At 38.5% G+C, this 12,311-nt stretch overlaps 1 protein-coding gene across 6 annotated transcripts in view; it reads left to right on the plus strand.

The window, feature by feature from the left end:
- Spag16 (sperm associated antigen 16) overlaps positions 1-12,311 on the plus strand; it is a 910,901-nt gene that overhangs the window by 433,255 nt on the left and 465,335 nt on the right. For all 6 annotated transcript variants that reach the window (XM_060368580.1, XM_060368581.1, XM_060368577.1 and 3 more), the window contains one exon: positions 4,171-4,356. In XM_060368580.1, the coding sequence (XP_060224563.1) occupies positions 4,171-4,356 (186 nt within the window). The remainder of the gene's footprint in view (positions 1-4,170; positions 4,357-12,311) is intronic.

The following is a 12,311-nucleotide window of genomic DNA, read 5'->3' on the forward strand; positions in this document are numbered from 1 at the left end:
AGATGCATGTTGGAAGACCCTGCTATTAAGGTCACAGTCCACCATATCCAGATAGCTCTCTGAGGCCTGTTCACACTGGAGGCCACCCTTTCTCAGTAGAGCTTCCTCTTCTCTGCCGGACCTTCTATGGAGAGTATCTCTAGGCACAGATGCCTGACTTTGCTCAGAGAATAACCCAGCACAGAGCCTCCTGCCAGTGCTGCTCCCTTTCCCTGCCTGTGTGATAATTAGGTTGTGACCAGTCAGTCCTGCCCACCTATGGACTTAGGGACCTTTATACCTTACTCCTAGAACAGTAAAACGAGCTGTCTCTCTGAAGCTGACTCCCGGAAGTCTCGTCCATTGTGCAGGGCCATCTGATGACCATCCATCGCTCTGTTCCCTTTGTCATCATGAGCCAGTGGCCAGTGGCCCCTGGGCAAAGGGAGAACCACAGACATACACTACTTTTTATTTATTCTGTCCCAGTAGAAAATGCTCTCACTCTGCAAGGCCATGAAGCAGTCCTCTAACTCTGTATCAAAAACGGAGTAAGAAACTTGTTGACATTTCTTCCCCAATGTACCCTAATTTTTGAAGGCTGTTATAAATGAATCATAAATATACCTGAACTTTTTAAAAATAATTTAAATACTAAACGTGGGTTTTACTAATATACACATTTCGTGAGCTGAGTAAAAGAGAAAAAAATACGTTTTACCCATATTATCTTAGTTAAGGTTACAGTCACTGTGATGAAACACCATAACCAGGGCAACTCCCACAAAACAAAATAACTGTGCCTTTCATGGTATTTCAGAGATTTAGTCCATTAGCATCATGGTGGGAGCATGGCAGCATGCAGTCAGGTGCTATAGTAGTGGCTGAGAGCTACATCCTGATCCACAAGGAGAAAGAGAGAGACTGGGCATGGCATGGCTTCTAAAGCCTCAAAACCCATGCCCAATGACACACTTCCTCCAACAAGGCCACACCTCTTAATCTTCCTAATTCTTTCAAACAGCGTCACTCTCTGGTGACTAAGCATTCAAACATCTGAGCCTATGGGAGCCTTTCTCATTCAAACCATGCGGCATATCCATCTATCTTAGTTAAGGTTCTATTGATGTGAAGGGATGCCCTGATCAAAGCAATTCTTATAAATAAAAGCATTTATCAGGACTCTTCCTTGCAGTGTCGGAGAGCGAGTCTTTAGTCATCCTGGTGGCAAGCAGACAGGCACGGTGCTGGAACAGTGGCTGAGAGCTGGACGTCCTCATCCTCACGCAGCAGGCAGAGGAAGAGACTCTGGACATGGCACGGACTTTTGAAACCCCAAAGCCCACTCCCAGTGGCACACCTCCAACACACACACACACATGCACCCCATCTTTTAAAAAGTAAGAAAGAAACAGAGAAAATAAGTGTTTCCCTTGGCCTGTTCCTCTGCTTATTGCCTGAAGGTAATGAGCTACCTGAACATTTGAATGTATCACCTTGTCATGTCTAATTTCTTTGCTCCAGTTGTGTCCACACATGTAGTGGCACAGATACATTTTACATGAGAATGCGTTGGGAGTTAGAGCTTTCAACATATAGACCTTAATAACAAAGGGGATATCTTCTCTGCTCTTTTGGCAGGTTTTGGCTGCTCTTGGGGATTTGACAGGGTGCTGGAGACACCAGCAACAACACTGAAAAAAAACCTCATGTTCTCTCTCTCTCTTAAACACCCTCTCCCCTTAGGAATTTCCTCTATTTTCACAAGAACCAGAAGCATACTGTATTTCATATTTTAAAACTCATATTTTGAAAGGTGAAGATATTTTAAAACATAGTCAAAGACTTGAATTTCTTTTTATTTAGAAGTGTTTACATCCTATGTGCTATAATTTTTAAGACTTAAAAATATTATTTGTTTTTATTATTAAATACCAGTTTGTGACACTTGTATGAATATGAAATGAAAATACAACATCCCCATTGTTCTTTGAATTAGGAGATAAGTATATTAAAATTATGTGTAGAGTTCTTCAGCTACTGGCAAAAAAAATTCAACAGTAATTCTGATGCTATGATGACTTTGATCCATGATAACCTGTTTACCCATCAAAACCAGGTTACAGAAAAGAAAGGAATTGTTTTATATTTGCTTAAATATTTTAGACAAATGTAATTTTCTATTGTTTGGTATTCAGTATTAAAAACTAAATGTATAATTGGCAAGTACATGAATAAACAAACAATTGCTACGAAGCAAAGGCCACGTTTATTTTCTATCTAACTGTGAAACACTGGCTGTCATATGACAGCTCTTCAGTGATGCTAATTTGAGAAGTAAGAAGATATCCTTTCTGACGTTATTGAGAATATCTTCAGTCCACATAATCAACCATGTCTGTAGCACTTTCCAGATCTCCTGCCAGTGCTGGCGATTTATCCCATACAAATGAGAATTTCATGTCCTACTTAAAATAAAAAGAAGCTCACTATTAGCAGTCAAATACCTTCCCTGATCTTGCCATTTTTCTTATAACTTAATATATAATTAATCATTTCTCCCAACATTTTCCTCCCTCCCCACCTACTGTGCCTACTCCCCAATCCCTTCAATATTCATAGCTCTCCTGTCTTTAACCACTGTTGCTATAAACACATACAAAGAAATATACAGACAGAGATAACCTCCTGATTCCATCCAGTGCTGCCTGCGTGTACATATTTCTAGGGCTGATCACTTGGTATGGGCTAGCCAGTCAGAGGGCTCATCCCTAGGAAAGACTCTTAGCAGTGGTTAATTGCCCATAGTCTTTATCTAGTAGTGACGCTGTTGAGATTTTCCTCATCTAGAGATGCCAACTCTTATTTGAATTGTTCAGGTCGTCTTTAGAGAGCAATGTTGTTGAGATGCCATAGGTGTTAGCTCCCCCTTACATACATAAGACACCATTTCTCCACTGATTGCCTGGTCTCCTCTAGCTCTTACAGTCTTTCTGCCCTCGTTTCCATAATATTCCCTGAGCTTTGTTTTGGGTACAGGTGTTGTGTTGTAGACATATCAGGGGAGGGTGGACACCAAGCTGTCACTTGTTCTCATTTTGACTATTTGTGGCTTTCTGTAATGCTCTCCTGCTGCTTCATAATGAAGGTTCCTTGATAAAGGGTGAGATCTATGCTTCCTGCTGGGAGTAAGGATTAGTGTTCATCATGAAGTTAGGAATCATGCTGATTTAGGAAAGCTGCAGTAGATATACTTTCCTTCTCTATTCATAGTGTGACTTAATCCACACATTCATGCATGATACTTATTCTAAGGTGTTTTCTGAGCATCCCAACTATCTAAATATGAGATGTTTCTCCAGGATGACACAGTCTGAGGGACAGGCTGTTGTGATTCAGTGTGTGAATGCTACTAAGGGAACACAAAGAATATTCAAGGTCAGTTTACACAGAGATAATCAAAGTGTAGTTTGCTTGCAGCTGATATTTTGCTCCCACGCCCCGAGAAGAGCTAGCTGCTTCTGATCATTGACAACCACTGTTCCTTAAACTGGAGTTAGTGTCTACTCTTTGAAAGCCACAACTTTGATAATATCTGCTAATAACTTAATAGAAAATCCAATGACTCATCCTAAATTACTCAGTAACTTTAAAAAGTCTCATTTTAATGATAAAGCACAAGAAACCATTTCATTCCTCATCTTCTTCTTGAAGAATTTAATCACTGTTACACAGGTCAATGACAACAGCATTTTCCTTATTATGTTTTCAAAGGGTCTTAACACATCTAGATGGTCTTCGTTTGAAGTCTCCTTTTTCATACAGTGTAACACATAACCTTGAACTTAACTCAGGCAAAAAGAGAAAGTGTTGTTTTGGTAAATTAATCATGAGCATTCTAGAAGATCTAATTTAAAAGCTACACAGTAGCAGTTTATCTCATAGCATGAATTCCTAATCAATCAGAATAAATAATTATTTAGACTCAAATATTATCATGAAATGTAGCCATTCAAGTGTGTAAATAAAGTAAGCCTCAATTAAACACTTGCATCATTCAAAATAATGTATATATACTATATGTAAATATGTGTACTTAGTACTTGCAAACAAATGTATATTAATGCACATATAGTTCACAAAAAATGAATTTTTATAAAACAAATCGTCTTCTTGTTTTCTTGGAAACAGTGGCACCAAGTTGGCTACCTCAAGTGGTGACAGCACAATTAAATTATGGGACCTTTCAACTGGTGAATGCTTGTTAACCTTTGAAGGACACAGCCACGCAGTATGGTCCTGCACATGGCACTCCAGTGGTGATTTCGTGGCTTCTGCCTCACTGGACATGACCAGTAAAATCTGGGACATCAACAGGTAAGAATGACTTTAAGTATTGCCCATCTGTACCGATACACATTTGCAGGAGAAGAGTTCCATCGCTTCCCTCATTGCTGCCACTGCGAAACACTACAGGAAACTGTTCTCTGCTAAGATTACAGAGTGATATAAATAATTTTTGTGGAATCTATTTCTAACTCTATTGATCTTTGTTGTTATAGTGATTCCTTTCTGAGTGTCTGGAATAAGTCAAGCCCGTGTTAAGAGATTAGGGTCTGTCAGCCGGAAACTGTTTGTTGAGAGCTGATGGAAATGAACACTTATTTTAAGCAGAGTCTTTGCTCTGATTTGCACAGAGTTGCTGTACCTTTGTATAGTGGAAGGAGGTTTGGTAGTTGTGAATCTGATGGAATTTACTTATACTTAACTTTTATTGATACTTTGGAATGTTTTCCCAAACTAATAATTTTTAGTAATTCACAAAATGTAAGAAATTATAGATATAGAAGTTTTAGATTTATCTTAATTCAAGTCACACATCTGTTTCATTTACAGTATCAATAACTGTATTGTAAAAATAGACAAGTAAGTTGAAGAAAAGGTACATTAGGTTGTTATCAAATATCTTGTTTTGGCATAGAGGTCATCTGACAGATTTTGAGTTGAAACAATGCCCAGGTCCCAAATTATGGATGAGGCCTCCTGGAATAGTCCTGTATCCCATATAATGTATTTTAAACGAAAATAAAGGAGCTACCATGAAGACAGACTTAGAGTTAGTTACACATACAATTTGGTTCCTTAAACAACTGTCCTCCATCCGTCCTGAGTTATGGGCAGCATTTTAAGAGCAGAGGGCAATTAGGTGTTTGTGGCCATTCAAAAGATTCATGGGAAGAGTCCCTCAAAGGCTGTCTTAAATTCCACATGTAAACGGATACCCCGGCTCTTAAGCTCCTTTCCCTTCACACTGTACTTCCTTTCCCAGCAGCAGCAGCATCTGGGCTTTGTACACCTCACTGTGGCTCTGCTGTCTGACTCTTCTAGTCTACCAGTAGCTGGTACAGGCAGCCGACCGTGAGTCTGACTGGAGGAGGGGCCTTCCTTCTTACTGTCCCTTTCCCATGGGCATCTTGTAGCCTTGCCATCACCCCACTAACTTTATCCTGACCACAATACCGTTTTCACCACAGCAGCAGAATCCAGTGACAGGTGTCTTTCTACAGAAACAGCCACACTGGGACACCATATAGTCAGAGAAACCTCAGCTAGCAGGTACCTCTTCTTGGTGGGTGTTCCCCCTCTCTCCCGGACTATAGAATCTAGTCAGAGAATCCCCATCACAAACATAGAAATGATCTCTTCTCTGAGGTCTAATTTCAGCCATTCAATCTATGGAATCCTCTTTCTTTCTTTCTTTCTTTCTTTCTTTCTTTCTTTCTTTCTTTCTTTCTTTTTTTGTGATTTGGAGGGATGAAACCAAAGATTTTGTAAAGGCTAGGCAGTTAAGCACCTTATTTGCTTTGTTATTTCATTGCTGTGGTTGGTAGATCTTACCTGATTGAACTTTGTCTGTTCCTTAGCACTCTTTTCTCTTTATTAGTTAGTAAACAACTTACATAGTTGACAGTCCTTTCTGCTAAGCTTTGATCGTGAAGGCAATGGGAGCAGCTTCCAGCCATTACTAGACCTTGACAAATTCAAATATAAGAAGATAAATAACATAATGCGTCTGGGTTATAAAAGAACAACTAAATGAACTTTGCATATCCCGTGTGAGAAAGCATGGCTGTGAATGATACATTTTTGCATAATCCTACCTAAAACAGGGACAATCGTTTTGATTCTTGGTAGGGCATCATTTTGTTTGTGGTAATCATTAGTATATAAAAATTCCTAATTCTATTATGCTTCTATATTGTATGACCATATTTCATAGTTATTTTTAATACTGAGTCATTGTATTTCATTTTAATTTTAAACCTACTAAGCATTTAGAATGTGTAAACCCAGCTATGATCAGGTTTGAAACTGATTCCCATTCAACCTCATCCCTCCAAGAACAATTTCAAATACTGTGACATGACAACTTTTCTCTTGACTCTGCATAAATACTGCCATCTCATTGATGCCCTGTAGATATTGACATAGAGGATCAGAATTACTCTTGATTAATGTCAAAGTTCTCTAATTTAAATTTCCCATCAATATCTGGACTGCAATCAAATTCATCACCCATGACAGAAATGATATGGCCTGAGAAGCTGCATGCAGCACTGCACTCAGGGGCAAGAAAAGTGAGTTACTGATTGCTTCTGAGCAACTGTTGATATGCCTTTCAGAGTTATAAGAAAAACATGAAGGATCAGCATCATGTAGCTATATCTAAACTGTGAGAGTCTTGCTTTAACACCTCACAGGCTGCTGGAAATGGCTGAGTAACTTAAGGAGGAGGTTTCTTGCCTCAGTCATTTGGGTGTTGACAGAGCTGTGTCCTGTTGTATAGCTTCCTTTTTTCTGGGTGCCATGTAGTTCTTAAGGACAGAAGGTGTTGAGCTGATATATGTCATCATCATCTATTTGGCTGTTCACCAAAATGTTAGGTCACTGTGAAGCATAACCTATATACAATTCCAGGTAAAGCTTCATCTTTGCTGAGCAACATCGAGACTCCATGAAAACTATCTAAAACATTCAATCTAGGTAAAGTCTCACTCTGTAAAGGTTCTCTAGCATATGTTGGTGGTCCTCTCAAACATCAAAATATGAAGTGACAGATGCATTGCTTCAGTTAGAAATCATTGCTTCTTACTTCAGTTTTCAAATAAACCCTTTGAGGTGAGTTGTTAAGCATCATGCACACTTGAAACACACACAATGCACATATACAGATATATGAGTGCACACACAAACACACACATACATACACATTCACATAGCCACACCCTCATATGTACAGACACACACATACATGTACACACCTGCCTGTGTACACACACATGCACACACGCACACACAGGCAGACTGCTTGGCATGTGATTGTTCACTTGTGTGAATGAATAAAGAGTTGATCTGCAAGTACTTAATAGTACAGAGTAGTATATTTACCTTCCGTATTCATACTCAAGCTGTGTCACAACCTGCTGCCTTATCCTGTTTGAATCTATAAAAATTAAAATTGGGTAGGAATATTACAGATGCTCTCGGTCAGCTGTGGAAATAACTTATGTTCCTTTTTCTAGGCATTTATATAAAGCACTAATAAGTAAGTGTTCACAAGATGACTTAACAGTGTTGGGTTATGTTACAGACATAAGGAGAACTTCAGAATCAATCACCGCCCTCAATGAGATTATAAATAATTTAAAGATGTAGCAATTTTAGGGCAATCATAGAATTTTCAATGCCTCTGTTCTCCATAATATTGGATTAGGCACTCTGGGAGACTCCTGGCTTTTTTCCTTCCAAGGTAACTAACTGTGTTTGGCTAAGAAGCTTTATCGCATTGTCATTTTGGAGTTTGTAAGGCATATCATGTACCTGCTCAACTTGGAGCTGGAGGAAAAGGGTTTGAAACAGCGGAAATGTTTGAGTATAGCTGCTTCAGCTTCTTTAACATCACAAAAGCAAGAATTTTACAGTTTTTATCAAGGATAGAAAGAAATAGGGGGACTTGTAAAATTCAACATCTTCTTCCTCTCAACTGATGGGAAATAATTGCAATGTCCTTAATTCTCCATGTGTTGTTTCAGATGCCCTTGAAATTATGTAGGGAAAAGAAAACAAAGAGAGTTTAAGAATCATGTTTGTTATTTTCACTGCATTTTGTTACTTAGAAGCAAATTTACCTGAAAACTGGGTTTGTGAGAGAGTCACATTGACAAACAAGGAGCCTACAGAGAACAATTCACCCATTCTTAAAATAGTCCTTGAGGCTCCCAAATGCATATCCAAAGGAAGTGAACTTCTATTACCCCCTAGTCACAAAGAAAAGGTAGAGCACAGAATCTACATCAGTTACAGCCCTGATCCATTAACAAGGAAGAACCTGCTAAAAAACAAAGTCAGGATTTACACTAGGAAACCACAAACCAAACCAAACCCTAAAGCCACAAAATGAAACCCGCAAACCAGTGGGAAAGCTCTCCTCCTTTGAGCCTGTCAGGCTTCACTTAAGGAACTTTCATCAGAGCCTTGGTGAAGTTTCTTGACTTGCTTTCTTATGATTCTAAGGCAATTCACAAAACAGGCGATTTTGATTTTCTACTTTCTTTTCCTCTCCTCCCATTTGTACAGCTGCTGTTCCTTCCTTGCCTTGTCATTGTACCTTTTGTTTGTGTAATCACTCAGCAGAAAGCTTTGTTTTTACCTGCTTGATCAGCATCAGTGACCACTCTGACCCGCTGGAATAGCTTCAGCACTCTCCAGACAACATGGACTATGGAATACATGCAGTGGCTGATGGGGATTTGGGGTTGTTTCCCTTTCTAGGTTGGGAAAACATCAACAAATACTTTCTAGGTGGAGGAGGGTGTGGTTCAGTTATTTGGTGGGCAGAAAGCTGTAGCAGAGGCATCACTTTTGTTTAGTTTTTTTTTTTTTCCTTCTTTCACATTCACTAGAAACATGACCATCTAAGTGCTAATTTTGCAGCTTTGCTGTTTTGTTTGTTTGTTTGTTTGTTTGTTTGTTTTAGACACGGTTTAGCAGCTCTGGCTGTCCTGGACTCATTTAGTAGACCAAGCCAGTGTCAACTTCACAGAGATCTACCTGCCTCTGCCTCCCAATAGCTGCACCAATAATTTCTATACAGCAAAACAACAGTTAAACTTACGAACTTTCCCTTTGTGGGTCTCTGGTGTATCAATAACAGTGGCACAGTAACCTAGCAATTCATCCCTTTCTTGCAGTGAATGGCCTCCCTCCCTCCCTAGAGTTAGCGGGTCCCTTTGTCTGAATAAATAAAAAATGGGAGAATCTAAGTTATTGAATTCTTTCTAGCCTCTTTGTTGGGGGATTTGTTCCTGTTGGTCCAATACGTGACTCCTGTGAATGTTTTCAAGGTGATGTATTTTCCCTTCATCATTTACTCTTAAGGCAACTGAAACAAGTCTTGAAGTATTTGCAAACGTATAGATGGGGACACTTCGTAGGAGTTCTGTGTGGTAGTCAATGGCTCTCTAACTCTCCCTCCTCACATCTTGTCCTTGATGTATGTTATAATATTGCTGGAGTCTGTGAAATCGGAATTGCCAGTAGAAATACCTGCAAGTGTATTTCTGCAAGTTTTTGGTGGTAGTGGATAATGTTTCAACTTTATTTATTAAATATGTATTTTCTTACTTAGAATGTTTTCTATGTGTGTGTATGTGCACAGACTTAATTGCCTAGGTGTGCACCAGGTGCAAGCACGTACCTGTGGATGTTGTCCAATCTGTTGGAACTGGAGTCAGTGGCAATTATGAGTCTTCTGATGTAGGCAATGAGAACCAAACTAAGCTCTCCACAAGAGCAGCAAGTGCCCTTAAGTACTGAGCCCTCTCCCCACTTTACTAGGATTATTTGTTAATAGATAATGCAGTAAAGCGTGTGTTTAATGTTTTATTCTAACCATCACTGTAGTATGGTGGTGTGAATAAGAATAGCCCCGCAGGCTCATATGCTGACTGCTTAGTCACCAGGAAGTGGAACTATTTGAGAAGGATTAGAGGTGTGGCCTTATAGGAGTAGGTATGGCCGTGCTGGGGGAAGCGTGACCCTGGACGTGAACTCTGAGGCTTCAAAAGCCAGTGTCAGATCCCGTGTCTCTCTTTCTGCCAGCTGCCTGTGGTTCAGAGTATAAAGCTTTCAGCTGCTTCTCTGGTGCTATGCCTGTCTTCTGCCATGCTCCCTGCCATGATGATAATGGATTAACCCCCTAAAGCAAGGCTGCAATTAAATGTTTCTTTTATAAGTTGCCTTGATCATGGTGTCTCTTCATGAAAATAGAACAATGGCTAAGACAAATAGATAAAAAGATAGATGATTTTAGATGGCATTGTATTAGGAAGAAGAAAACATACCAAAGGAGTGATAATATATCAGTTAGAAATATAGAAAAGAGAAAGCATGGGGACTGATCTGAAATTATGTTATGGACAAAGATTATATTTCTGAGAGGTGATTTTTCCTATAAAGATTATTGATATGTTTCTATAAAATGAGGAAACTAGCCAAGCATACATACCCAGGTGCCTCTGAGTTTTTCTATGGTGATGTCAAAACTCATATGCATGATCAAAGGCCCGTGTAACTGGAGTAAATTTAGCAGATGTGGTTAAGGTCCTTGTGTGTATGTATACATTGTAAAAGTCTAGAGCCCATCTTCATGCCTCTCAGCTCTGTTTGCAATGAAATGACAGACACCTGGTCATTCCAAGCCCAAGGCTTAATCTGTTTTACATGTTAATAGATAGCTATGGTGACTGTTGTGAGATTAGACTATGGAGAGGAGAAAGTAAAAAACAGAGAAAAGTGGAAACACCAGCATACAAAGCACTGTAAATCCAGGCAAAAGATGAAAAAGGCTTGAGCCAAGCTGGGGCCAGTGACAGTGAGAGGAGTAGCTGTTTGTATCCTGGGTAAATACGGAAGAGAAAGCCAACAGGAGTTTTTGAGCTATTATCTATGAGAGACAGAGAACACAAATGACCTATTACATATTTGGATGACTAAAGAGGTTCATTCTCTTTATGCTGGCACATTGGAGGAATGCCCTCTGATTGTTCCTCTGATATTATAGAGAAGAGAATTGAATGTTCCTCTGTCCACTGGCATCATTTTCTACTGAATTTAATAATTCTTCAGTCAATCAAAATCTTGGTCCAGATGAGAGGAGAGAAACAGAAGGAATCAGTTAAAAGTGGGAAAAGGAAATGTGAAATATTAAGATCCTGGTCCAGAAAGTTATTTTCTGTTAGTGAAATGAAGTATTCATTTTGGGGAGTGACAAATAATGTGCTAAATTGAACTTCAGAATGAGAGAATTTTCTTTATTTCTGAACAACACTTCTTTATTAAAAAGTGATAAAAATGGATCTTGATATTTATAGTATAAACTATTCCATTAGTATATTTCATGTTCATTGTGACTCGCTCACAAAGTTGCCTGTGCTGTCCAGGAAGGATAAATTGTACAATATTAGTAATTTTAAGATATAATAATGTAGGAGGAAGTATTAAGAATCAAGGGCATGGATTATTTCTGCATTAATACTGCTTTTGTGTTGTGAGGGTCTCCAGTTTGTCCTGTTACACTTGAAAAAGCACCCAAGACATATATTAGCAGACTGTTAAAGTAATGCTTAAACCATGATTATGCTGTATTAAAAGAAATGGTATGATACCTCTTGTGATTAATTTGTCCTGTTCTACCCAATAATGAATCAACTATTCCATCTGTAGATGAATAATGCCTCCTTGAAATAGAGGTCTGAGGGGATACCTAAATGTGGAACATAAACAGAACATGAAAATGATGTTCTTGACTTTAATTTCTCTCTCCACAAAAGCACACATTACATGATGGAAGAAATATCTGTTTTATACAGAAAAAAATATTAAAGCTGAGGTTCATACTTTATTCAGAAAGTTTTAGCATGATTTAAAAATTTAGCAGTTCTCTTATAACTAATATGGCTTTTTCTGTATTTTTTTTTTGTGAAGGACGCCTCTAGCAAGTACCCATTGCAATAAACTTGATGCGAAAGTTCTTTTATATCAATATGCATGAATCAAAAAATAAGAGGATATATGTCATGAGTTCTTTGAAATTTAATCCTGTCCCTTTACACAATAATACTGTCATATAAATGATTTGTATAGTTCATATATAACTTATATTAAATGAGATTTGCATACTCTTTTTACCTTATATGCCAAATAAACTAGATATTTAAAAGAGTTTAGGTAAATAAATAAAATTAAAGGTATTCTATGTGAATAAACATATT

This window comes from Meriones unguiculatus, chromosome 15 (genome assembly GCF_030254825.1).
Source record: "Meriones unguiculatus strain TT.TT164.6M chromosome 15, Bangor_MerUng_6.1, whole genome shotgun sequence".
Taxonomy (NCBI): Eukaryota; Metazoa; Chordata; class Mammalia; order Rodentia; family Muridae; genus Meriones; species Meriones unguiculatus.